A 27,773-nucleotide genomic window follows, 5' to 3' on the forward strand; every position below is an offset into this window, starting at 1 on the left:
ATCTGTTAAGCTGGGTTACTTGCCATGGCACTATTCAGAACCAAAGACAATGATTTTGTCACCACTCTCTTTTACACCTGCAGTCATTTGACTGTCCAGAATTGTCGCCTGCCTGTTTGACCAGCAGAACATCAATACCTGGTATCTGTTCTCCCACACTACATTTTCCCTAAAATCTCCTATAATCACCGCTATGGGAAACTGCAGACCAACAGCTTATCCTGCATGGGATAATATGAAGGGTCTGTGTTTTTGTGAAGACCCACTGCTTCAGCACAGATACATGTAGGTTACCTAAGCCATGGGCTCAAAAGAGTAATAAAAATTATGATTGCTTAAAACACCTTTTCTACCCAAGGTAATATTTACTTATCTTAACCATATGGTTGTATTTAATTAATTCATGTAGTCTTTCAATTTTCTATCACTCTTTTCTACCATCCTCCCACCTCTTTCCTCTGTTTTACAAACTATTGCAGGAAGACAACCAAATCATTTTGGTGGAAAACGCCAGTACCCACGTGAGATTAGTATCCTGGATGAACATCTTCTGAACCCCCTGGAAGAGCCCTCCCTCCCAGGTACATGGTTCTGTGCTGAAAACCTGTCTCTTGGCTGTAAAAGGTGGCTCCATTCCTGTCTCCTGTGTGTGATCTGCCTGCCTACAGCAGTGAAGCAACTATATATAATCCAAAGATGCCAAAGATGGGGAGACTGTGTCAGGTAGTCTCTCCAGGTTTGGCTATAGACAAGCAGTTTGCTGGAGCCCAGCTCACCAGTCCTGAGAAGGCAGGTCCTCTTTAAAGAAAAGCAGAATCTCTTCAAGTGAAAACAGAAGCTGCATGACTCAGATTCAGAGTGCATGGAAAGGCAGCTTAGAAATAAAAGGCATAGACCTGTACAGAAAGCTGGGAGTAGAAAGAGTGCTGAGCACTGAAGCTGAATAAAGTGAGTGTAGAATAGTGATGTAAAGATGAAAACCCAGGAAGAAGTAAGTAAGGATGAGGAAATCCACTGAAAAGAAAAATTGGATGAAAAATTGGAGAACAAGGGAACACTAGGGACTAATTTACTGGTAGTGGTAGAGATCCACTCTGGAGGACAAATAAGAATTGTGTGGATGAGAAGAGGTATCTAAAGGAGAAGGTGAGAAGACGTTTTCTTGAGGCTGTTTTGCAGTAAGCAAATACCAGTGTGTGACCCAGCTCCTGAAGGCTATGTCCACCTGGAATGCGACAAACTGTACTGCTGTCTGTTCCCATTAGCTCAGGGGAATGCTGTAATGCAGCTGAAACTCATACTGCATTGATCCATCTGCATGTTCACAGGATGTTGGGGGTAGTTTTGCTTGCCGTTTTCTTTAAATAAGATTGGAATTTTTCTTTTAAAAGTCTGTAATTTTTACCTCTATTTTAATCATTCCACTCTTAAGCAGTCCTACTTTTGACCCTGGCTTTTGTGCACAAACTGCATCACACAGTTTTTAGATACATTACTGAAAAGTCTTATTCTTAGGCCTCATCTAATTCAGTGGAGAAGATGGAGTTGTTTGGAATGGTTATGAAATGGAGAACACCTTTATCTGCTGCACTGTTGTAGAAACAAAAGAATAATGCTTAATGAGAACCAGGAAAGAAAATTCTTGGGGAAGAAGGGTCCCTACAGATGGTAGCAAGAGGCTGTTCCCTGTCTGTTTCTGCTGCCACAGGTTTCTTGTGCAAGCCTGAGACAAGTCTTTTCAAACTTTCACTGTGTTTCATAAATGGTCACTAGCTGTAATGACAGATGTTTTCAACCCTTGTCTCTGTGTACATGGTTTAGTTCTCATTTGGAAAGTTGAACATCTTCTTGCTTCAAACTGGCACTGAGAGGAGGAATTTGATAATGTCTGTGAGACACTTGGGTAAACCCCTTCTTAGAAGTTCAGTCCATCTCCCCTTTTCCTTTCCCCCCCTCACACCCAACTGATAAAGTTTATCTTCAGCCCATGATTTATCAAATAGTGTGCAGGAAATAACGTGAGAGAGGAGAAAAGCAAAAGCAACCATGACAAAGCAGTAGTTGTGCTATGACTAGAAGAAAGTGGATATAATGTAAGTACTGAGAAATGCAGGGAAGCTCACATCTGACTCAACTCTTGTTTTGGTCACAGGGGACACAACTGTTGTTCTCTGGTGGTTCTCAACATGTGGTGCCAGTGGTCCCCATGGGCCGACTCAAGCTCAGTGTGACAGTGCCTACAAGAACAGCAATGTGTCAGTGACTGTGGAGAAGGAGGGCAGGCTCCGGGGAGTGCAAGTCTGGAGAGTGCCAGCCACAAACAGATACAGGTGAGGATCAGTGTGTGCTGGGGGGCAGCCACCTCTAACTGCTTTTTGTTTGTGCAGTTTTAACAAGCACAAGTGTGGGACCACCTGTGCTTGTTAAAACTGGGTGGAGGGGACAGAGAAGAAATAGGAGCAGTAGTTATTAGGATATATCTGAGCTACTGTGAAGAATGGAAGGGTGAGCAGAGATATAGAAGAGATCAGAAGAGGAGTGAGAGTGGGCATGCAGCCAAGGAATGTTGCCATCATCTCAGTCCTGTAGTCTTACACTTCTGGGCTACACCAGCTCATGCTATTTGTTCCTGCAGTCTCTGTTTCCAGTACTCAGGTGAAGGTTGGTCTGTCCTCTTGTGCAGCCTAGCTACATGGGTCTCAGACAAAGAATAGTCACAAGCTGCTACAGCAGGGGAGCCTGCTCTGGAGAAATGTGTTTGGAAGTGAAGGCTGGGAGACCTTGTAGTTGGATTTATTTTGGGAATGAGAATTGTGAGAGCTGTTTCTTCATTTATTTACTTTGTCTTGCAGGATTTCTGCCTATGGAGCAGCCGGGGGGAAGGGAGCCAAAAACCACAATAAGAGGTCCCACGGGGTCTTCATCTCAGCCACCTTCCACCTGGAGAAAGATGAGCTGCTGTACATCTTAGTGGGGCAGCAGGGGGAGGATGCCTGCCCTGGGGTGAGGGCCATGAAGCACATGTGGGCAGAGACCTTGCAGATACTATTCAGTGGGTGGTTTGGGGTTAGGTGATAAAAGATAGAAATCCCAGAATCCAGCAATGAAACCCAGTCAGGAAACAGGAAAGACACAATAAAAAAAGTTAGAAAGAATCTGAAAACAGATATAAAGAACACTGAAAACAAAAACAATCCCAAAATGCACAAAAAAATATGAAGCCTACAGAAACTTTGCCTTAAGTTCCTGATGTTTGAAAACAGTTCTTGATCAGCTCTCTTGTGCTTATTTTAAGCAGGAGGCTCCTAGGCAAGTGATGTGCTCCCTCTCTTGTTTTTCCACAGTCCAGGGTTTTTGCTGTCTGCCAGGATTTTCAGAAAATTTATGGAATCATCCAGCAGTGTGGTGGCTGCACTATGTTACATACTCTCCAGGCTTAGAGACTAAAGTCTGAGTCCAAAGCCTACCAAACCACCGAGAATCTTCCCACTAACTCCAGCAGCCCCTGAATTAGGTTTTTGTGATGATTAAAAAAAAACTCAAGAGAAATGGAAATTGGTGACATGAACATATGTGTGTCCTCAAAATGCTACACCAAATGATCTGAAAATACTTTTGTCATTTAGGCTCAAAAATTACCTCTCTTCAGCATCAGTTTTTGATACTGCCTTGTTCCAGAGATGCTGTTAACCCCTGGCCAAGAACAAAGCTGTTTTTCCTCACAGACTGGTGTGTTTGGAGATGCATAAACCACTCCTGTAGGCATTTGAAGTTACTGTTTACTTTCCCACAGGAGATGATGTGTTACCCAGATGCTGCAATGGACTCTAAACCCACCCTTTCTTCACTTTATATAGTAAAAGAATCATATTTATTTAAATAAAAGATATATTTGTGTGTCTACAGTTCTCTTTTCAGTGCACTCTCTAGTCTTAGGTCATAATCTGAAAAGTTGTTTATTAATCCCTTGCATTTCATCATTTGTTCTCCAAATTGCAAGTTACAACCCACCACTATCTCCCTTTGGCAGGTGCTACTGGAAAAAGTTGTAGTTAATCTTTCCTACTTCCAAAGCCCAACTTTCTTTGGCTTTGAAAATTGTGATGAATCTGTATATTGGGTGACTAATGTTTGTTTTTCTTTCTCTGGAGAAGTTCTGCATCTCCAAACATTGATTCTCTCTCCTCATATTTACCACAGTTGTTTTTCCCTGGTCTTTATCTACCTTGCCATCTTTTGTTCTCCTGTTTAAATTAACCAGACAAATTGCTCCACCACCTAAGAAAGGCCATGCACCATTACTAACAGAATTGAGAAAGAGCTCTCCCTCTGTCAATTTACAACCAGTCTCAGTCTTGGGATGAGATGCAATGGGCAGAAAATGGAGCATGTTCCACCTGAATGTGATGAAGAACTTCTTTGCTGTGAGGGTGACTGAGAACTGGAACAGGTTCCCCAGAGGGATTGTAGAGTCTCCTTCTCTGGAGATAGTCAAAACCCAACTGGACACAATCCTGAGTTACATGCCCCAGAGAAGTCTATGTGAGCAGGGAAGTTGGACTGACTAGATGACCTCTCATTCTGCATGAATGAGAAGACACAGGCAATAAGACTGGTGCAGGAATAGGAAACTGTCTCCAAATTACTCTTCTAAGATGTAGCAATAGATTATTCCCAACTACCTGTGGGTCACCTTTCCGTTGTGCATTTATCTCCTTGAGAAATAAACAGTAAATGTGTCAGTAACAAAGTTCTCAGAATTAATCCATAATCCAAAACATTTAAATGTTTGGGTTATAAGAAGTTCTAAATATGCAAAATATTGATTATTTAATTAATGTGAAATTAACAATGAGTTATTAAATTTTTTCCTATATGCATCTCTATTTTCATTTTCATGTGTAATGTGAGTTTGCAAATCAGAAGTCATAGACAGATCTAGCCCTCAGCTGTCAATCCTGGCAGAAAAGATCACTTTCTATGAAGATAATCACATACTGCTTTATATATGTCTAATATGCATGACAAGCATTATCACATTCTTACACTGAAACACACAGACAAGTCTGAAGAGTTGGACTTTGCTGATATCTGACTCCATTTCTTGTCTCCTTTCAGGGCAATCCTGAAACTCAGAAGATCTGCTTAGGAGAGTCATCTCTCATTGAAGAAGATTACAAAAAAAAAAGGGACCTAAAGGAATGGGCTGGAGGAGGTGGGGGTGGAGGAGGAGCAACCTACATCTTTAGAGTAAGTATTTCCTCTTTGCATCCTGCCTGAGCAGTGTCCAGCAGAGCAACTAGCTCTCACTGTCAGTCATGTCATATGATAAACAGTTATTTTAAAAAAATTATGAAAAATGAATCTTTCTCTTCTGCCTCTCTCTCCCTCTCGTCTTTCTGTCTTTCTTTGGTTTTTTAGTTGTTTATATCTTTTTATATCCCTGCTTGTATTTATCACCTTCATTAGGCTAGCTGAACTGGTTCCTCGTTCCTTAACAGCTCAGATGTGGGAATTGCACCAGGATCCCACTTTAATACTGGCAGCAGTCTTTAAAAATTTATCACAAAACCTTGACATTCAGTTAAACAGTTACTTTTTTACTCAGGAACATGATGTGAAATATTTTTGTAATGATTCTATGAGACAAGCAGTAGCATTGCCCTAGTCTTAGGCCACTCTTCTTTGGGATGCTTTCATCATCTTTGATAAATTTGTGTGAGTTGGCATATCCAAGGGATGTGAAGTTTTTCTGATGTTTGATGGGGGGTTTTCCAGCAGAAGGATGGCATTTTCGAACCTTTGCTCATCGCAGCAGGAGGAGGAGGAAAGGCCTACCTGAAGGCTCAGGACAACTCCCTGGATGATGTACCCCTGGAGCAATATGAGAACAGCACCTCGGTACCTGGAGTCAGTGGGAGGACTGGGGCAGCAGGTGAGACACTGAAACCACACAAGGTCTGAGTCAGGTGGCTGAGTACTCCCATTGTCCTGTAGGCATGAAGTGAAGGGCTTCTTTTTCAGCCTTTTGGAATTTTTCTGCCGCAGTAGTTTTTAAAAATATGCTGGCAGTCTGTAAGGGATATCTTCTTATATGTTTTGTCACCAGATAAAAAGATAATGCACAGGACAGCTGATGAGTGCTCCAGTAAGGGCCATTCCACAGGAGGACTCCCCTCTTCTATGAACTGAATTGGGGAAAATGATGTTTGGGGGATGAGCCTGCTCCTTCACACTGTAACAATGGCCTTTGAAGAGAAGATATTTTCCCCTTATTCCCCTCAAACCCTAACAACAACAATTATATTATGGGAATTATAATGGAAGCTTATTTATAATCTTGTGATGGCTGTGTCTAGAATCCATTTCTAAGAGATAAAAAAAAATCTGGTGGTTGCCCGTCTCCTGCTGTAGTAGGCTTACAGAGAGGCCACTAAAGTGAGATGTAGAAATCCAATTTATTTTTATTTCCTTGAGGAACTCAGCATATGACATGGCTGACTGCCCTAACCAGTTATCCTGAAGGGGAGTGGTAGGCTCCTTATTTTCTTAACACCACAAGGAACTGGTGCTGAGCTGTTGGTTTATGTAGCACATACCATAGGCTGTGCGTTAGATTTCCTGGTTTGTTATTGCCCATGGCAGCAAGGAGCTTGTCTGTATATTCTTTTAAACTTAAAGAAAAGTTTACCCTGAACTAGGCACTTAAGAAATTAATAAGGACTCATCTCTGTCTCTCTACAAAGCATCTCTGCTTGTGCTTCTCCCACTTGTTCTTCTTTTCTTTTCTCCCTCTCTGACTGAAGGTGGAGGTGGTGGCTGGCAAGATGAGAGTCTGCTTCCTCAGGCTGGGAAGTCCCTTCTGGAAGGTGGAGAAGGAGGTCAAGCCTGCCCCCAAGCACTAGCCAAGCTCCAATGGACCACCTCTGGTGGTTTTGGTGGAGGAGGAGGAGCTTGTACTTCTGGGGGAGGAGGCGGAGGGTACAGAGGTAAGCCTGCTGGGGCAATAGCCATGGTGACTAATTTTGTGCCCTTCAGAGCACCTGCAGGTCAGGGAGAGTGCTCTTAGTGCAGAGGTGCACAACTGCAGGAGGTGAGGCACAGATACTTCAAGCTGAACAGTATGAAACCTACCCTGCTCTCCACCATCTCTCCATAACTGGGGAAATAAAGTGTTCCTATGTGATTTAGTATTTGGAAGGTGTGATGAATCACCCACTCCCAAGTTACCTGTGGAAAATGTTCCATTTCTTTTTTCTGTTCAAAACAAATACATTTTTACCTTGCTGAACTGAGAAACCTACATTAGATGAAGTCACTTCACTAACCTTGGTACTGGCTGGGTCAAGTGAGGGTTTGACATTGTACTATCCAATATCACTGGAAGGTTGCAGAGTGACCCTAGTGATAATGGGAATGAATGCAACCCTTCAGAGACATAATATTTTTTGCAGCATGCAGCACTGATCTACTAGCCATACTCTTCTTTCCCCAGGGGGACATGCCTCTGATAGTGATGATCTCACAACTGGTGGGCAGGATGGCATCTCTTTTGTGAACCCCATAGGAGAGATCTTCTTGCATCCCTTGGCAGGTACAATATTGTTCGTAATAATTTCTTTTCTTCCTCCTTTTTCCTTCTTCCTCTCTATTTCCGCTTTCCTCCTCACTCTTCTGTCTTTGTTTTCTGTTCATTTCATTAAAGCTTATTTCACGCTGCAGGTCAGATCTTTAGCTGTGGTCATTTCTTTAAGTATTTCCATAGTGCTCTTTTTTCTCTGAATCTCTAAACCAGGAGAGACACCAGTCATCATGTTCAACCGCACATCCTCAGTCCCCGACTTTTCCAGGTCAATTCACTTCAAGGCCTCTCTGTTTGCTTAAGGAACCAAATATCTTCTTCCCTACTGATCCCCATCAGGCATCTGACATGTCCACATTGTGTTGGACTATCTGTTCTCCTGCAGAGAAGGAGAGAAGTTGTAGGTACCTGCTGGGTTTTGTTCTGTTGGTTTTTTTACCTTACTGGAACAAGATAGGAAAAACTGAACTAAGCCCACCTGTTGTGTCTGATTCCTTGTTCAGCCATGGAGAGTCATGGTGAGGTGGAGGTTCAGATCTATCTTAACTGCAGCCACTGCCACTCAGACAACTGCAAGCGGGACCCTGACACCAACCTGCCAGTGTGCCAGTGTGAGATGGGGGCTGTGCTGGCCAACGACAATGTCACCTGCACTGGTAAGTTAAGAAGCTTTAGCCTCACTGGATAACATCTCTATTCTTTATATCATATCTCCTTCTGGCTTTTTTGATGTTCAGTTCCTGAGTTACTGCTTGTGGATCCAGTGGACAAGGTGTTATGAGAAATGTCAGTCAAACATAAGACTGAAAATTCTTGCTGACCTTTGCTTACATGCTGAGCTACATCTCTGCTACTATCTCCAGCATTCACATTTGGGTTAGGCAGGAGGTAAAATATCTGTAAAGAGACGTGGTGTGAATTTCCTGAATGGGCTCAGTGTATCAGATATTTAAGCATAAATACCTCTCTAGGATAACGTACCACCTACTGCTGAGTTATTTAATCCACAAATTGCTTCCTTCCACAGCAGTTTCCCACTGTGCCTGTCAACTGATGCCTTGTACTCACACTTATTTCCTTTCACAGTCTCTTGGAGCTCCAAAACATCAAGACTGTAGACATTTTCAATTTATGAGTAGTGTTATTACCCGTTTATAGAACTGAAGAATATATAAGAAATCTGTGTTTTATCAGCTTGTGTTCTATCTTCACAATGATTTTTAAGTTATTTAGGTACTTTTTCAGCCTTCAGGGCTATAGAGGGATTTGTTGTAATTTTTATGAGATGCTCTGACCATGATCTCCATACTGTTTCTGCAATATAACCAGCCATCAGAGGGATGCTTTACAATAGCTCTTGTTGTTTTCTGATTAATGCAGCTCTGTTTTTATTCTTCCAGTGCCCCAGGGTCCTATACCAGAGGGACAGCTGCCTCTCCCCCTCCTCTTAGCTGTGGTGTCTGTGATTGTGGTGCTTGGGATGATCCTCACTTGTGGCAGCCTGTCTATCAGTAAGATACACTTACTTCTTATCACCCTTTGACCTGGATTTTTCCAGCTAAATTAGACAAAAGAAGCCTACCTGGATATGTGCCACTGCTTTCAATACTTGGAGCCAAAGAGTTGTGGTCTCCCAAGTGGATTGGAGGAACAGGGAGAAAGAAATGATAGGAAATATCACCACCCACAGTTAGGCACAAGCATAGTCCCAAAGGGCAAGGACTGCTCTTCCCCAGTATTTGCCACAGAACAAAAAGTTAGGGAAGCCTTCTTAGCAGGTGTTTTTGTAGCAGCCACTGCAATACCAGATGAAATCACAACCTGTAATTAAATATATAATTCATTCAAGGAGATGGTTTACTTTCTGGGACTTGATGTCAGCAAAATGTCTTGTGGAGCACTCTTCCTCAGCCAATGCACAAAGCAGCATAGGAAACCCGAGCTGTTCCCAGGTGATTAGGTGTTTGCAGGAATAACACTGTTTACATATCCAGTACTAAATCACTGAAGACTGTGAAGAAGAGCATGATACAGCAAGTCAGAGATGTTTCTGGATCATTTATAATTATGAGATTGGTGTCATTCTGTTCTGTGTGGCCAGCATTATCTCTTCTGTCCAGTTATAGATCTGGTTTGTGTATTTTTATTCATCTCTCCATCCACAGTTTATCACCTGAAGAAGCAGCAGCTGGAAGGATCCAGAGCACGACTGCAGAGCCCAGAATACAAACTGAGCAAAATCCGCACATCTGTCATCATGACTGATTACAACCCCAACTACTGCTTTGCAGGGAAGGCTGCCACTCTGAGCGAGCTGAAGGAGATCCCACGGAAGAACATCTCTCTGCTTCGGTGAGAAAACAAGGCCCACCTCTCTGGCTAACTGCAAAGCATCCAGTCCAAGTCAGCCAAAATACAACAGATGTGATGCTAGCTATGTTCTCTAAGATAATTAGATTCCATAAAGTTCTCAAGCAGAAGTGTAAGATCGTGAGTCTTCTGTTCCATGTTCCCACACACAGGTATTTCACCTCTACTGTGATTGTGTTTTTATTGCTCTTGCTTCTTTGCAGTAGTTCCCTTCCAAATCTATAGCAGTATGTCTATTTCAGAATTTCCTATCACAACGAAATTTTCTGTCACAAAGAGAGATACATGTTAAGCTGATCTTCATCATCCAGATGATACTGATCAAAGTTATATAAACTTTAGAAGGAACAATTTGATCATTCTTATGTCTTATACAATCTCCTGAAGACATCAGTCTGCAGTCACCTTATTCCATTGCTCTCAGTTTTTCTTGTCTTTCTTTTGCTGTATTTGGTGATGGACCCTAGGATTCAGCAGGCCTATTTTTTCATTCAGAACCATCAAGGATCCAACCTCCCTTTTTTAGTGATAGTGACAGAAAGTACTGATAAGCTTCTTTCAGAAAGTTTGACATGAAATTAAAACTCTCTTTTTGATTTGTATTGGACTGAATGAAAAGAAGAGCTTGGCCAGCTCTGGATCCAAGGACATAAAACATCTGTTCCCCCTCTTCTTTTCTTCCAGGGCGCTAGGACATGGTGCATTTGGTGAGGTTTATGAAGGAACTGTGGTAGGCATTGCAGGAGACCCCAACCCTCTACAAGTGGCTATCAAGGTCAGTACCCACAAATTTCTTCTACAGCAATAATTACCCACAAGAGCCATGTTATCTTATCATTATTCCAGATAGAAATGCATGTGTATCACATGTATAATGCATATACACATGTGTGATGCAGGCTCGGACACATTGCTGCATCCAGGCTTTATCAGCTTTGATTTGAATGCTATCTCACAAGTTTTTCCACATGATGTATTTAAAAATCTGTGTTGTTTCTCACTTACTTCCCTATATACTGAGAGCAGTGCTTTTCTACTGTATGTGAAATTTTCTGTTAGTCTTTTGATATTGCACAGTGTTAAGGATGCTGTTGTGAATATATATTGCAATTTCACAATAATTTCTCTGTCATTAGTGGCAAAAGAAATAGGCTGGTTTTCTCTGAAATTGCTGCTGTTGCATCAGGATTTGTCAATTACTCAGCCCTGAAGTTAAGGATGCTCATATTCTGCTTCTGTTATTTTATAAGCTTGTGACTCAGAGAAACAAATATGTTTCTGTGAGTTCTGGTCAAGAACATAGCCTTCATTAATTAAAAAAAAGTTCTACTGTTGTTCATCCTGTCTTTCATGTCATGAACTTCCCTGTGCCACTGTACAAATGTGGGTGAAAACAGGACACTAATTAGCAGTTGGAACTGCCCAACTCAGTTTCACTGTCCAGACTGGAAGAAGCACCAGAGCACAGTGCCAAGCAGAAGGAGAGCAGCATGTCATTCATTTGTGGTAATCCAGTTCATCTGTATCAGCAGAAGATGTCCAAATCTGCTGGCAGGAAAGGAAGCTACAGGGACATGTGACACAAATATTTAAATCAAGTGGCTGTGCGTTCACATGACATGCAAGTATGTGCTACAATGTAGACACAAAGAAAGGGGAGAATAAATAACAACTGTCATTTAAAAAACCTTTCTAGGTCTGAATGTCCCCATCTAATGTTTTTCTTGATGTGTACCTGAAGAATTTTTTTTTTCCAGAATTGTGCATAGAGTTCAACTCACACACACACACACACAATTTGAAGTAGGTCGCTGTTTCCTATCCTGACTTTAACTAACAAATGGGTCACATGCAGTGCAATAAACTGGGCACTGAAAGGACAAGCCCCTGCTCTTAGGTTCCTGAGGTGATTTACATGTTACATGCTCATTCTTTTCTTTTTTTTCCTTTTTGCTCTGGTGGTCACACAAATATTCTCAATTCCTTGATCGATGGCCCTCACTGCCTTTACTTCTCAACAGACCCTGCCAGAAGTCTGCTCTGAGCAGGATGAGATGGATTTCCTGATGGAAGCATTGATTATCAGGTATAGTTTAAGGGGCTTTTTAATGATAGTGGGCAGGGAGAAAAAGAGTAATGCAGGTAATCATAGAATCCTTTATTCCCTTGCCTGTGTTCAGAAAATAAGTTCAGTCTTATTTTTCACCAGATGGCATTTTAGTAGCATATGAGGTACTACTTGTTTATCTCAAACAAGATAACTGAGGTTCTTTTGTTGCCTGTCTCTGGTGCTTTAACACCAGTAGGCATCTTGGCTGCACACAGCAGAGGGATGGAGAAGAGAATCAGAAGGACAAGAAGGCTCATGGTTGAGATAAAAACAGTTTAATAGGTAAAATCTGTGTGAGCAAACCAAGCAGCATTGAAGAATTCATTCCCTACTTCCCGTGAGCAGGCATGTGTTCAGCAATCCCAGGAAAGCAGGACTCTGTCATGCACAGCAGCTCCTTGGGAAGACAAATGCCACACTCTGATTGACCCTTTCCTGTCCTCCTCCTTTCCCCAGCTTTTATAGCTGAGCATGACACTATGCAGTATGGGATGTCCCTTTGGTCATTTGGAGCCAGCTGTCCTGGCTGTGTCCTCTCACAACCTCTTGTCCTCACAGCCTTGGCGCTGCGGGGGAGGTGTGTGTGTGTGTGTGAAAAACCTTAATGCTGTGTAAGCACTGCTCAGCAGTAGCTAAAATATCAATCTGTTATCAACACTGTTTTCATCACAAATACAAAATATAGCACCATATGAGCTACTGTGAGGAAAATTAACTCTATCCCACCCAAAAATCATTACAATTTAACAAAAACTTTGGTTGATTGGTTCTGCTGATCCTGTTCAAAGGAGTCAGAAGGTACAACATTTTTGTACAAACATGTTCTGCATTTGATTTGATGTCTTTGTAAGCTTGACAGAACCTTTATAACGTCCTATGTGCATGACCCTCTGACAGTGAATGATAAAATCTATAAAATCTTCTTTGAAAAGATAGCAGACAGCCATTCATATTACCACCTGCACTTTAGGTATTCCAGCCTTAGAATTTACTTCATTAACAGAAAACCTGAAAACAATAGTAGGATCGTGGATGACTTTAAAATAGTAGCACAGTCAAGGTTAATTGTAAGTACTTGGAATTTATATATTTTTAATTTGTGCAATGTCAAGTTCCTCTTCTCATTGTCTAGCCCAGCTCATACTTAGATGCTGGTTTGCTGCTATTAAATCATTAATCTCATGACACAGTGCCACTCCCTTCAGTCTGCAAGAAATTTGGTAGCTGAACAGGAAGTAACATTGATGTGTTTTTTTAAAGAGCAATTTTAATCAATTAAGGAGTGCCTTGATTCACTTAGTAGCACGACTCTTTATCTTCCCCAACTTCCTTTCTATTTTTAGTTCCTTTATTATCCAGGTAATCATTATCTAAGGGAAGATGCTGCTGTCTAATGACTGAGTCTTACTGTGCTTCGTGACAAGCTCAGTTTCCTTTTATAAAAAGCAGAATCATATAAGCAGCTGCTGCAGTAGGTATTAACAGTTTAGTCTCCTTCTGGCAGACTAAACACTGAATTGAGTCCCCCAAACTAGACAGCACTATGTCTAAAATAACCAATGCTGAATTAAAATTCCTACCATCCAGGACTTTGTATCACAAATGCCAATGAAATTTTCATGCTTAACTTTCTTATCCCTCTCATGGTACTCTCATCTTTCAGTCAGTGTGTCCATTAAATTCTGTCTTCGCAGACAGAAGACTCTGCTTTGCTTTTAGCTTTTCATACCTTCTGTTGAAGGCTTTTCATGGGCAAAGCCAGGAATAACCCTGCTCTTGGGGCTGTCTTAACCAGAGAGGTATTTTGATATGGCTGAAGATGTTTTGGTAACCGCATCAGGACCTGCTTCGGTCCAGATTATCAAATCTCAAGGCAGAATGAGAATGGATGGATGTTGGCCAGGTACTAATGCTGTGTTTCTCTTCCATGTGCTGTTTGACCTTGGCTTTCAGTAAGTTCAATCACCAAAATATTGTGCAGTGCATTGGTGTCAGCCTACAGACACTGCCTCGCTTCATTCTGCTGGAACTCATGGCTGGAGGAGACATGAAGAGCTTCCTTCGGCAGAACCGACCCAGGATGGTGAGAGAGCTTCCCTGTGAGGCTTGTGGTTGATTTTAGTATGACTGCTTTTATGTTTTTATCAACTGGATAAAGGCACTGAAGCCAAGCTAGGCTGTGTGTGTGTCCCAGCTCCCACAGACTTATGGATACCAGTGTCTGTTTGCTTGATGCAAGCAGGTGTCAGTGAGACAAAATCAAAGCAGGGCAAGAAACTCCAGTAACTGAGGAGGCGAAATCCTGTCCTTCCATTCTAGACTTCTCTGTCAATTAGACTATAAATAATTGGTCTTTCTTTTTTCAATACCTGCTTTGTTTTCTGTGTACTGTGATGGCACATGAGGAGCTAAAGTTATAATCAGAATTCATAGCAAGTCCTCAGCAGGTGTGCATCGGCACCATACGGAGAGGTACAAATTTATACCAGTTGAAGAGCTGAGCCTAATTTATTTGATATAGCTCAGACTTTGATTAGCAGCATAGTAATTTCTCTTCACCCTTCCTGAGAGCAATAAAGAAGTTCATAGAGAAAAACTGACAAAAATTTCTCTATGGAGAACTATGTAAGGGGGGTGAAAATAAGCTGGGCTCCTGGAAAAAGTTTTCTTTATTGGTCTTAGGGAAGTGCAGATGGTGAAGGGTTAGTACCAGTCCTGGAGTCTTGTAGTAAAACATCCCTTTTTTGCATACTGCTCCTGAGGGTAATCACTGTTCTTCTACCAGGTACAGACAAGGTGATGAATGCTGATGTTGGTGTAAAGATGTGCACTTGTACGTTTTTACTTTCTCTCTCTCCTGTTCATGCATTAATTTCTGTTCATAATTTATTGACTCGCTCTTTAAATTAGGTGCTTTTTTATTCTCTTCTATCTCACCTTTTAAACCTGCTTGTCTTTTGATTTCATATAACACAGTAGGGAATAGTTCTCTCCCATGCCCTTTAACAGGCTATTCACACAAGACCATAAATCTCTTGCCAGATTGCACTCATGTGCGGTGCTCAAGGGAGGGGAAATCTCCTGAAAATTTTTGGAATTAAACAACAGTTTACTCATTTTCTAATTCTTTGCTTTGATCTACTTTATGTTCCTCTTTGCTCCTGACTCATTTAACCCTTCCCCCATCCTGTATGTATGTCTCTCCCTTTCCCTTCTTCTGTCCTTCTCTGACTATACCCTGCCTGAATGATATTCCTCTACTTCACTATCCTTCCTTTACCATTTCACGTCCTTTTCCAGAATCAGCCGTCCACACTAACAATGCAGGACCTGCTGAATATAGCTAGAGATATTGCCTGCGGCTGTAAATATCTGGAAGAGAATCATTTCATCCACAGGTGAGGAGAAACAGTCTCTTCTAATGTGTCTCAGGCTCATACACTTTCTATTTGCAGTGGATTAGACAGGACTAATCTCCACAGGGGAGACAGATGATTTCCTCTACCAATGCAGGCTTAGATGCAGTGCTTAGATGGCCAGGTGGATCTCCCTGGGCTTTTTTAGGCGTTAGGCACCGCACTGCTCTTCACAGTCCTGGAGGGAGGGTGGCAATGTTCTGTTCCAAGTGAGAGGGCTTAAGTACTAGTTTTCAGCTGCCTGCAATGTAAAGACTGTTGAGATTAGCCCTGTAGTCCACTAGATGGTAGTGTCACCCTGTATTGGCTGACAAAACAATAAGGTATTTATTTCCTTTCTCATCTCCCTATCTTGACTTAAAGGCTTTCCCTATCCACCAGCACAGGACAGTCCATAATATTGGAGCCAAAGACTAGAGAAGGGTAGAGCAAGGATGACAGGAGATAAAAACACATCTCAGGCTTCTTTCTCAGTTCAGTGTCTGACCTGCTTGCATGGTCTTAGGAAGCCCATATTTGTTTCTTCAAATTCCTTTTTGCTCATTTGTTGAGCAAAAAATGTTGATATAACATGCTTTAAATAAGACCAAATTATTATAGAAGAGATAAATTTTGTATGTACCCTTTTAAAAATTCTGGTTGGGTATTGAAATCCTTCATTTTTGATTTAGAATAGTTCCAGCTCATAATGTTCCTAGGCATAGTGAGCAGCTGGATTCCTTACTGTGAAGTGCATGCTGTGTTCAGTGCTTGTGTGTAAAGGAGAGAGGGAGTCCTTGCACACGAGAGAGTCACACAGGCTCTAACCAAAGCGAGGTGGAGGAAACTGACTCACCCACATGTGCAGCACGTGTGGGGCTGCGCAGCACAGAGAGGGGAAACAGTGGGCAGGGGCTGGAGAAATCCAAGGAAACAAAGGCAAGCAGCCGTTGGAGCAAAAAGGCAGGAGGTTGAGATATGGGAATATGTTATATGGCTTTATGATTAGAATATCTGAAACAGATTTATGCTGTTTATATTGCAGCAATAAGGAAGCTCTGGTGGAAAAGGGTTAGAGATTTCTGTCATTAAAAAAGAGCAGTAAGAATGTGCAACAGGTTGTGGCTCTTGGGTCTCTTAATAATTACATGAGAGGATCAGTATTCTAATTGGAAACCTCTGAGTTAATCACTACAGCATTATATTTTAGAATCCTTACTGTAGTAGTAGCAGGAGCATGTGACTTTAAAAAAAAACCAAACAAACTCTGGGTCAATCTTTGCACTGTTAGATCTCTAATATAAGCAACCTAGGAATGGATTTATTTTGTCTTAGCCAACAATTCAATAAATCTGAACACAAGGAATTTCCCTCAGGTTTTGTATTAATATTTGTTAGTGATGTCAGTATTGCTTAGAGCAGTTGGGAAACAAAGAAGGCTTTCATTCCAGATGTTAGGAATCTTAGGGGTAAAAGGTATTGTAGTGGGGCTGTAGAGAGGCTTCTACAGGGTGGGAATTGTCATCTAGGAGTCACAGGTGATAATAGAAAAGAAAGTTGAACCTGACTTCCAGATCCTCAGAGATTTTTCAAGGTTGGCAGTGGAAATAAACATATGAGTTGTTCAAGGTGCTTATTTTTCTTGGCAGTCAACAGGACCCCCACAGTGCTAGGATTCTAATGACTTTCTTTTCAGAATGCTTGTTTAAGATTAACGAAATATTTTATCCTTGGTCACGAAGGCATCACTTCCCTTTGTCACAAGCTAAACTTGCACCCAGCTAACAGCTGCTTCCATATGGAGCTTTGACTGATTCTATGGGAGATATCCAGAAGTAACAAAGCAACAGATTACTAAATCTGGTTCTACATAACTTTTCAAGCAGTTTACTAAGACTGTCCAACAGCATCACATCTATAACTGATGAGGACACTGCAGAGATGAACCTCTTTAGAAAAAATAGAGCAAGAAAGAAATCTGTCATAATGTGGTTGAAGCAAAAAAGGTTGGGTCTTTTGCTCTGTATCTCTTCTGATACAGATGCTGTTTTCTGCCTTAGTGAAAAAAAGGTGTGAATGGGGAAAGCTTGGCAGATGCTGGGTAGAAGATACAATTCAAATACAGTTTAAGGATTATGGTTAACAAAAATGATAATGTAACTGGAATTCTTTCATATTTTAACAGGGCTCTTCACATTTGTTTAAAGATTATTCAAGTAAGATTTGCAGGACTGGATCTAATACTTTTTCTTTATTCCTTTAACTACTTAAGAGTTTAGAATTAGAATTAATTTTCTTTCTTTTTTTTTTTAAAAGAGATATAGCTGCAAGGAATTGCCTTTTGACCTGTAGTGGAGCAGGACGAATAGCCAAAATTGGTGACTTTGGAATGGCCAGGGATATTTACAGGTAAGTGAAGGGCAACTTCAGTTCTGTGAGTAACTCAGTAATCTGTGTAATTTTGACAGATTTGAACTGTTTCATGATATGTGAAGCAGTGGATTCATCCATTAGGGGTCTGAATTTGATGAGCAGTTAACTAAATTGTGTTAACAGACTGTAAATTAACAGATCTACAGTTAGGAACAAATCCACTCCAACTGTGGTCCCAGGAAACTACAAACACTTGTGGACACTAAACCATGTATAGGCAAATTTATTAGTTATTTGATCATAAATAATCTTAAATTGAAATTAAAATTAAAAACCCCCAGAACCATAATTATTACTTAATGATGTCAATAAGACTTGCTGCACCAACACGCTCTGCAAAGCATTGGCAAGTTTGATGTCTGTAGCTGTGCAAAAGAACATCCTTGGTTTCCATCTCAGTTGCAAAGAGGATATAAAATCCTGCTTCAATGCACTATTTGTGTGGATGACTTTTCCTTTTTCTCACTTGGCCCCCACTGTTACTTGCAATCCCCAGCTGCTGTTACTGTGGTGATAAGATCTTTTCTGTATTGAAGCCCTTTCAGGCTGTGTGACATTCTCTGTGTATTTCATCTTTCCCAGAGCAAGTTACTACCGCAAGGGAGGAAGAGCCATGCTTCCTGTCAAGTGGATGCCACCAGAAGCTTTTCTAGAGGGCATTTTCACCTCCAAGACTGATACCTGGTAATAAATGTCTTTTAATTACTTCTGCTACTCACTGAAAAGCATCAAGAAATGTACTGGTCAAGAAAAAAAAAGTGTGCTCAGCAGTAACCTTAAAAAAGTCAGAATTTCCCAGAAAAATACAAGAAGTCTTCCCATGCATTCAGTAGAAGTATGGCTCAAGAATCTAGAATAAGAATTTAAATGCCAAATGTAAATAGAGGTAATAAAAATGTGCTATTCATAAAAGTAGAATATCACAAAAAGCCAATTAAGAAGTAAAAGGCAAAAGCAGATTAGATTCTCAGAAAGTCTCAGTTAAAAATCGAGACAAATATCATCAAATACTTCCCTCAGCCTTCAGAAGCTTCCAGTTTCCATCAGTGACAGGGTCTGCTTATATCTCTTGTAAATTACTCTCTCTGTACCACCCAGGATCACTTTTTTGTGTGTTTTTTCTTGTTGCACATAAAATGACAGCAGGTTAAATCAGAAGTCCTTGCTGGTTGCTGAGGAAAAAATATTTATATACTGATTTCTCATACAACTTGAGCTTTCGTTAAAATTAGCACCCCCTCAACAGTAGCACATTCATGCACAGGTGCTGGGGTATGGAAGCTTTCCAGTTGCTCAAGAACACTTCTTTCTCTGTACAGCAGATCCTTCAATATGCTGTACTGAGGCATTCCCTCAAATGCCACACTGACCCAGTTTCCTGAAGTTGTTAGCAATGCCGGAAGACAAGGATTGCTTATCAGCGCCTAACTGTGAGCAGCCAGCACTAAATATTTTGAAGGAAAGTGCCACAGTTCCTGCGATAGGCTATTATAAGTAGCATGCATATACTGGAATTACTTTGACCTTTGTAGCAAAAAGTGACTGAAAATTCTGACTCTGCTGAGGTCCTGGCAGAATTCTCTTGACTTCCTTGTGTGTAAGTCATACATAATTCCCAGTGGCACTGACTATCTGACCTGTGGATGTAAAAAAAGCGTAACCATATCAGAAATTCTGCTGCCTTTCAGTTTCACTGGATGTCTCTCCCTTGATTTTATACTTGAGCATCTTGTTCTGAAACACTGATTCAAATATTAAGGAAACATTTGAAGGTCCCTGTCTGACCATTTAGGAGCCACTTCAGAAGTCACACTTGCACCACTTGACTTGGGTAGAGGCCCCTTCACAGTTACACCCCCCACACTCACAGTCAGACCAGGTTTCCTTACCAGCTTGGCCCCAGGTTTCCCATAGCAGGGCCTCAGAGGTCAGGATACTGATTTAATCAAGATGCAATAACAACATTACTATTTGAGCTCCTTCCTCTGAGGAGGGGCCCCAAAAAAAGGAAGCCCTGGGCTTTTATACCCTCACAGTCTAAATGTGCCAAACTCTGGAGTCATTGGCTCCTGCTGTGTCTCTGAGTGTCCAGTCACCTGGCGATGCCACAGGTCCTCGTCCCTCATTTTGCAGAGGGTCAGTGCCAGGTTACAGCTTCTTGCCTTGGGCTTCTGCCAGCCAGAGCTCAACCTGCAGCCAAGTTACCAGCACCAAATGTATTCCTCAACACAAACATCTCAAGTTTTCCCTAGTAAGGCAAGAAATGTCCATGCCAGATCTAACAGTTCTTTTTAGTAAGACCATCCACAGCCAAGGGCACTTTGGCATTCCCTGCTCTACTAATAATGAATGCAGCAGAAAGAACACCTTCAGAGTTACTAAATATTTTGAAACCTCTGCAAAACTTGTTTTGGAGCTTGAGCAAAGGTTTTGATTGATTGGGGTGTCTTCTTATGTAAACATTGACTCATAATCACATAATTGCATATTACTGTCTTTGGACTGCAGCTTTGAAAGGTCATTGCTGTGGTGCTGCCTACGCAGCTACAAGCTAGGTTTGTGGAGCACAAATGAAATCTGATTGGTATTGTTGGCTGGTTTCTGACACAGGTCCTTTGGAGTGCTGCTTTGGGAGATTTTCTCTCTAGGCTACATGCCCTACCCTTGCAAAACCAATCAGGAAGTGCTGGAATTTGTCACCAGTGGAGGAAGAATGGATCCACCAAAAAACTGTCCAGGGCCAGTGTAAGTACTTCCTTACTCTCACAAGCCAAGGTGTAACACGTGTCAAAAATGTGGACAAAGACACTTCTACTCAGGGAATGGTGATTGCCCACTGCGTTAGGCAGGTATTGCTAAATGTGTCTTGAGCTGCTGCCTCTTGTATACAGCTTTGAGCACAACAGGATTTGCTTTAAATAGCAACTCCCCAGTTGGACAGGATCCAGGGAAATAGAAATTATAGATCCACTTTTGCTCTCCTCCTTTGAGCCATGTACCAAGTGTGGTCCCTTGGACCACTGATCACTTCACACCGAAACACTTTATACAAAATAATATTGATCTTTTTTTTTTTTTAACTTTAAGGTACCGGATCATGACACAGTGCTGGCAGCACAGTCCAGAGTATCGGCCAAACTTCTCTACCATCCTGGAAAGGATCAAGTATTGCACCCAGGTACTTTGGTATCCTGGTGGATGATAATCCATTGAATGGATTATCAACTATCCAAAGACATTAGCTTTAGTCCCTAAGGCAAGTGTAGTGCCCTGGCAGAGGGATATAATTACAGTACTAATGTGGTGGTGCTGTTGGCTCTTTTCCAGTGTCCACCCTCACTCTTCTATCTTCCACCCAGCCATAATGAGCATACACTGTGCAAATGGGTGCTTTTAGCTCTCAGCTTGTTCAATTGCAAATGTCCTTCATTTTGTGATGGAAAGGTATTTAGATCTCTCTCAAGGTCCATATTCTGACCTTCCCTAATGTTGCTCAAAAGCCACAGCTGAATAGTTATGGAGTGGAGAGGGGGAATGAAATGGCACAGTGAGTTCATCATCCAGTAGCATTGAACAGATACAGGTCTTGATCCAACCTCTCAAAAGAAAAAGTTTATACTACAGACCCCCAGCTTAGTCACTGATTTTGATGAAGCATAGCCTTTTCTCACAGGAGGCATGTAAGTTTTAAAAGCATGTGATGTCCAGATGGAATAGAGCACCTTGTGTGATAGGAGTATTGCTCAAACCTGTGACAGTCACCCTGAAGGTGTAACAGACTCTTGTCTCGCATTTTCAGGACCCTGATGTGATCAACACTGAGCTGCCCATGGAGTGTAGCCCTGCACCAGAGGACGAAGGGAGTATGGTCATGCGCCCAAACATCTCCAGTGGGATAGTGCCACTGCTGGTAAGCCCTTCTCTCACCCCTCAGACAACACCTAAGACACTGGAATCTCACCATGCTGGGCACAAACTTGTACAATGTCCACAAGAGCTACTGGTGGAGAACCTGAGCAACCGGACTGCCCGAGGGCCCAGCCTGCCATGCCTCAGTGATTTCAACAGTGGGTCGTGGTTCCAGCAGACCTCAAACCAGAAGCTGGAGCTCAGCAACCCATCCGCTCACAGACTTAAAAACAAAACAAAAAATCTTTGGAACCCAACATATGGATCATGGGTGCTAGAGAATATCTGTCACTTCAGCCCCAGCTCCAAGCTCCAAGCAAATCCAGAGCGGGAAGATTCAGGCTTTGATGGGAATTGCAGTTCTCCTAGCTCTCGGGCATCTCCAGCATCTCCAAGTCAAAGTAACTGCCCTCACCTGGACATCAGTGGGATTGAACTGGTGAAACTCCAGACTTTTCCCTGTGGCAATGTAAATTATGCTTATGATGACCTGTGCTATAGTGCCGAGCACCAGCCATCAGCCTTGGCAGAGGTCAGAGCAGCTGTGCTAAGGAGTTCCAGTCTGCACAGAGATGATAAGCCTTTTTGTAAAAAAGAGAAAACATCAAGAGAGAGAGACTCTGGTCTGTCTTTGTCAGATGATCTGAGTGTTACTCCAGTATAGTAGAAAAGTATCTTCCAAAGATCAGGGAATGTGTGTGTCTGGAAGGACTGCTTCCTGTTCACTAACTCCCTCCGCTTTAGTTCCATCAGATGGGTGAAGCTTCAACATCAGCAATGTTCTGCTTCCTCTGTCTACCTGCTGGATCCCACATCATTAAAGACACTGGCATTTCTATCTCTGTCCTTCAAATGCATCCCACTGAACCAGCTTAGAAGTGGAGAACAATGGCATTGTTTGTCTGATTCAGAATACAGTTCCTAAGGAAAGAACTCCTTTTCAATCTGCTCAGGTGATAAGAAATGGACCTACCATCCAGCTGCAGTATTTGGATGGAAATAATGACCAACACAGGTTGTGCTTCTTTCTGAACCAAGAATCTAAAAATGTGTGCTGTGCCAGCAGCAACCAACTTGCAAAGGCTGCTACATTCTTGAGAGCTTTTTACAGTCCTGGTGAATTACTAATGCTTATGCACTATAAGGGAAGTAAAAAAAAATAGCAGCCACATTTGCATCTGTTTTATTAGTAGAACTTGTGGAAGCTATAGCTCAAATTGGAAGCAGTAGGAAGAATGAAAAAAAAAAATCAGGCTCCTTTGAGCATGTGCTTTGTAAACAAGCAATGAAGAGGACAACATTTACCATTAAAAATGCAGTAGCTGGTGGAGCTGATAACATTCCTTTGAGTAGTGAAGGAAATGTGCTGCTTGCCTCACGGTGTTGCTTTCCTCACAGCTCCTAGCATTGAAGGGGCAGGTGTTTTTTCAAGGAAGGGTGAGCTGCATGGTGTGATGAGAAATGGACTGTCTTTATCTTTGAATGGACTTTACTTAAAATGAACTTCACTTTTGTAAGTGCTTTGATATTCAGCATTAATTCTCTATGCTGTGTTGGTAAGAACTTAGCTGAAGTTCTTGGGTAACTATCTAGCATTTGGTATGATGCTTGGGCTCTTGGTTTTAAAACTCTGAGGTAGAAAGTAATGTAAAGGAGAGGAATAGTGAAGGGAAATCTAATGCAAACCCTACTTAGGCAGTTCTTTCTACAGGAAAGAACAGCTCAACCATTTGAGAAAGCTAAAGCCATGACTTGGCTTCATACAGCTGAGCAGGTGGTAATTGTTCCTTGCCTTGCAAGTGCAGACTTGCTTATAAAGGTAGTCATTTGTTTCCAAGACAGCTCATTTCTAAGGCTTTCTTCAGTTGTTTAGGATCTAAATTCATGTTTATGGATTAAAGCTGCAAAATAAGGAGACTGAAAAGGCAAATAATTCGGATTAAGTCTGAATAGTCCTGGAAGCATTCTGTTCTTGTACCACTCCTGAATGTCACACCTACCGTGTGACCTACAGCGGCAAATTACATGCTCTTTGTGTGTAATCAAGTTGTGCAGTTGCAGACTTCTCCAGTTCCTTTCTGAGGCAAGAGGTACAGTCTGAAGGTGCAGGCTAGCAGGTGATGGCTTGCTTTGACCACAGACTTCCTGTCCTTTACATCAGTCAGGGTGGACACTACTGAGCTGTGGTAAAGAAAATCAGAGTGAAGAGCCTGAATCCATCCTCAGTGAAAGGTATCTTCACCACAGGTTTATGCTTTATTGGTCTGACTTTCTATCTGTTCCACGCTTTGTATAGTTTTAGGCCTTTGACTTTAGAATGGACAGTTTTATACAATGTCAATTCAGAGCATACAAATATCTTGAGAGCAGGTTTCAAGAGGATGGGAGCAGACTCAATTCAGTGGTACCCAGCAACAGGACAAGGGACAACAGGCACAAACTGAAACATAGGACATTCTACCTGAGTATGAGAAAAAAAGCTTGTTTACTTTGAGGGTGGCAGAGCACTGAAACAGGACCCACCCAGACACAATCCTGTGCAACCTGCTGCAGGAGAACCTACTTGAGCAGGGAGGTTGGACTAGATGATCTTTGGAGGTCCATTTTCACACCAATCCTATGATTTCCAGACATAAAGGGTGATGGTCACCATGCAGCAAAGACCCATATGGTGTGGAAATAATTCTAAATCCGAGGTGTTGTAAAATGACAGATCATCAGAAGAGCGGGGTCCTTCTGTGTGGGGCAAATTTCAGTAGAAGTGTGGGGACTCATGGGTTTAGTGACCAAGGGAGATGAATGACCTTACCTCATGCCCTTCTTCCCATTTCACCTTTGCTTTAGCTCTCTAGCTTCTCTCACATTTAGTTCATTGCCTGTCCTGTCTTATATCCAGGAGTTGCTACAGCCCAGTTAGATGAGGAAGAAGAGCCCATTTAGCAGAAAACTTTGTCATTCTTTCCTCTTGCAAAGGCTAACATTTCAGACTGGCCACCTCTGGACCATGCTAGTCAAAAATAAATGCATTTACTTTTAACTAATTGGAATTTCATCACTTTGTCCTTACCTTTCAGATTGTATTACTTTTATGGTTCATATATTAGTAGGATTGTCCCCCCAAAAGATGACCCATCAAACTTTCCAGTAGTTGTGACTTGGTGCCAGTAACTTAGCCCCTTCCCCCCTGAACATGAGATAATGCCACAGCAGAGTGCAGTGATGCTGGTTGAGCTGCAGTGGACGTGATGCCAGCTCACTCTTCAGCCCTTGTCTGTCCTGAGCAGAGCACTGGTGGTCATGGCCATGCTTTTGCAGGCCCATTATGACTCTGCTTTCAATTCTCCTTAGCCATTAGCAGGGGCTAGAAACTGATGGCAATAGGAGTGAAATACTGGCTTGTTCAGAAGCCATGGGAAATTAACTATATTACTTTCTCTTCCCAGAGACTTTTAATGAAATAGCAGACAGAAGACAGTTCTTCATATTTTTAAATTACTATAAAATACCCCAAGATTCCAGTGAGAAGCAGGCATGATCTCTACTGTCCAGATAGTTACCCAGCTTGAGCTACCACTGTTTGCCCTGTCAAGCACTTACCTCAACATAACTCAGAAATTAAAAAAGGCCAGTAGTGATAAAACCAGGGAAGCTATTGAAAAGTGAAGTGAGAGGAGAGCACAGTTCTATTACCAGTGCCAGGGGCAGTCTTGGCTGCAGCTATGCCTTCATTTTATAAATAAAGTGCAAGTCCAGCACATCGGACAAATACCTGATTTTACTGAATAGCTGCATCAAGATACTCATTTACAGGGAGCACACAGACAAAGCTGCACTGGGACTGAACAGAATTCTATCCTGACCAGGATCTTATCCCTAAGAGTGATCAAAAGTGGGATGTTGAAGAGCAACTGTCAGAGTAGAGTAAGCATATATTGATTATTTCTTTCCAAAACAGACTCTGATGGTATACAAGAGCTCAGGGCTGCACTGAGCCAGATGCAGTCTTTACTAAAAAGACAAGACATGGAGATGCAGGTACCAAATGGGCACTAAAAGAAAGAGCTGGTAATTTTAAAAGAATCTGCATTAGCAGCCTCAATGCTCTTAACTCTCCCACATGGAATGATCTTCTGTCAGCATATGCCATGAATCTTTGACCTGTAACAATCTTTTTTTAGATGCTGTTTAAAAACCTTCACAGATAACGAATTTTTAAATAATTTCCTGGAGGAAATAATTTTAATATTGGTCTTGTTGTGAAATTGAATACTACATGCTCTACAAACCACTTTATCTCAAAAGAAAAAAATAACAATGGCAATGATACACACTACAACCTCCAGTCCTTCAGTTCTGAGACTGAAACTTACAATTTTGTTTGTACAATCAAAGATTTCATAGTGCTCAACTGCTAGCATTGCAAAACGTAACTTGTATGAAACTGCTTTTTATTATTTTTAGTGCATCACCAACAAGTTAAACCCATAGTGTCAAAATTAGATTAATTTGGAAACTGGAAGCCAAAACCTAATTTTGTTTCCTAGAGGAATGACATCACATGGAGATCTGGGATTAATTCGGTCCTATAATCCATGTGAAGTCCTATTTCCCTACTGCAGAATCAGCCATTTATAGGGTTGTTATAAATTGCTCTTCCTGATAAGTGTCTGTCTTTTAACATTGCCAAATTGTTTTGTAATTGTATATATATAGTTGTTTTTTTGACTGTGTTTAGCATTAATACTTTATGTTGCTTCACACAACCTCATACTTACATTTTAAAGAAGGGACTGATTAACAGAAGATGACACAATAATGGAAATTTCTATTTGTCTTTCTCTGCTTTTTCACATTTGTTGATAGTCCTGCTTCTCATTTCTTTGTAATCCTTGCTCTCCTCAATATAAACACTTTACATCTTCATTTTTCCCTTTAAACTAACCGAATGTTTAATTGCAGATTTAAGGTGTTCCCCCCCTCATATTAACCCTTTTCCTGAGCTAAGTTCTCAGTTAATTTGCCCATGGGCTGGTGTGCATGAAGAAAGCTCTCCAAGGGTGCTAAAATAGTTATGGGCTTTTGCAAGTGTAACTTCACCTTCAAGACACTCTCCCGACTTTCCTGAAAGAGAAGAAATTTCTGCTGCTGGGAATACTTTTTCCCCCACTGTATTTGCATCTCCACAGCTGGTCAGAAAGGGACCAGACTTCCTTAGACCCTTGAGCTGAGACAGTTTCTCCTGTAGGGATGGCTGTGCTCTCTCCTCCTGGCTGTCTACCCTTCCCAATGCCATGCACAGGCCTTCGTGATACCATGCCTAACATCTTCCCACCACAACACACAAAGGGAAAAGTGACATGAATAGGTTTTGGTTTGTCATCACCTCAGACCAAGGCAGCACTTCTGCCAACTTACCTTGCTGGGTGACTATTGTACATAAGTAGATGACAAGCCTGCTTCTATGCAATTTAAAGCTAGACAAGTGTATACTTCTATATTTGCAACACAAAATAAAGAGACACTAATGGTGGATATTTGTTTCCCTCTCTTATAAGTACACTTTGCACACTCTCTGTGGTAAGAATACACTCTGTCTTGCTGAGAAGTGCTGCTAGTCCTAGAGAGTTGAATGCTTCTTCCCCATGTCCACACAAAAGTGCCCAGAGGAACAGTTTAGTGCTCCGAGTCTGACAAGTGCTCTTGGTGCACTGTTTTTTAAATAAGCTGTAGGCTATTCACTGAGATTTCTGAGACAGAGCTTACCTTGAAGGAAGCTGGCAAGCTTTGTGTGAATCAGGTACAAAAGGTAACACCAACAAGTTTTGGAACCAAGCTCCACCATTTGGCTTCTGGTTTTGCTTTAGGAAGTACCACATGGTAAAGACTAAAAGCAGTGAAACACAACTGTTTTTCTCCCTTTCCTAAAGAAATTCTTGAAGAAAAGATATTCTCACATGACCAAATCACAGTCGAT

General features: G+C 41.6%; 1 protein-coding gene across 27 annotated transcripts in view; it reads left to right on the forward strand.

The window, feature by feature from the left end:
* Positions 1 to 27,331, forward strand: part of LTK (leukocyte receptor tyrosine kinase) — a 150,481-nt gene extending 123,150 nt beyond the window's left edge. For 26 of the 27 annotated variants that reach the window (XM_064424635.1, XM_064424642.1, XM_064424639.1 and 23 more), the window contains 19 exons: positions 480 to 581; positions 2,153 to 2,330; positions 2,853 to 3,003; positions 5,119 to 5,250; positions 5,779 to 5,935; positions 6,807 to 6,989; positions 7,496 to 7,594; positions 8,086 to 8,238; positions 8,983 to 9,093; positions 9,748 to 9,934; positions 10,637 to 10,727; positions 11,974 to 12,038; positions 14,016 to 14,145; positions 15,363 to 15,460; positions 17,774 to 17,866; positions 18,473 to 18,574; positions 20,501 to 20,635; positions 20,978 to 21,068; positions 21,690 to 27,331. In XM_064424635.1, coding sequence (XP_064280705.1) covers positions 480 to 581; positions 2,153 to 2,330; positions 2,853 to 3,003; positions 5,119 to 5,250; positions 5,779 to 5,935; positions 6,807 to 6,989; positions 7,496 to 7,594; positions 8,086 to 8,238; positions 8,983 to 9,093; positions 9,748 to 9,934; positions 10,637 to 10,727; positions 11,974 to 12,038; positions 14,016 to 14,145; positions 15,363 to 15,460; positions 17,774 to 17,866; positions 18,473 to 18,574; positions 20,501 to 20,635; positions 20,978 to 21,068; positions 21,690 to 22,463 — 3,032 coding nt within the window. In that variant the 3' untranslated portion in view covers positions 22,464 to 27,331. The remainder of the gene's footprint in view (positions 1 to 479; positions 582 to 2,152; positions 2,331 to 2,852; positions 3,004 to 5,118; positions 5,251 to 5,778; positions 5,936 to 6,806; positions 6,990 to 7,495; positions 7,595 to 8,085; positions 8,239 to 8,982; positions 9,094 to 9,747; positions 9,935 to 10,636; positions 10,728 to 11,973; positions 12,039 to 14,015; positions 14,146 to 15,362; positions 15,461 to 17,773; positions 17,867 to 18,472; positions 18,575 to 20,500; positions 20,636 to 20,977; positions 21,069 to 21,689) is intronic. The other variant, XM_064424634.1, reaches the window with a different exon arrangement.
* The last annotated feature ends 442 nt before the right edge of the window (positions 27,332 to 27,773 follow it).

Source organism: Passer domesticus, chromosome 6 (assembly GCF_036417665.1).
Source record: "Passer domesticus isolate bPasDom1 chromosome 6, bPasDom1.hap1, whole genome shotgun sequence".
Classification (NCBI taxonomy): domain Eukaryota; kingdom Metazoa; phylum Chordata; class Aves; order Passeriformes; family Passeridae; genus Passer; species Passer domesticus.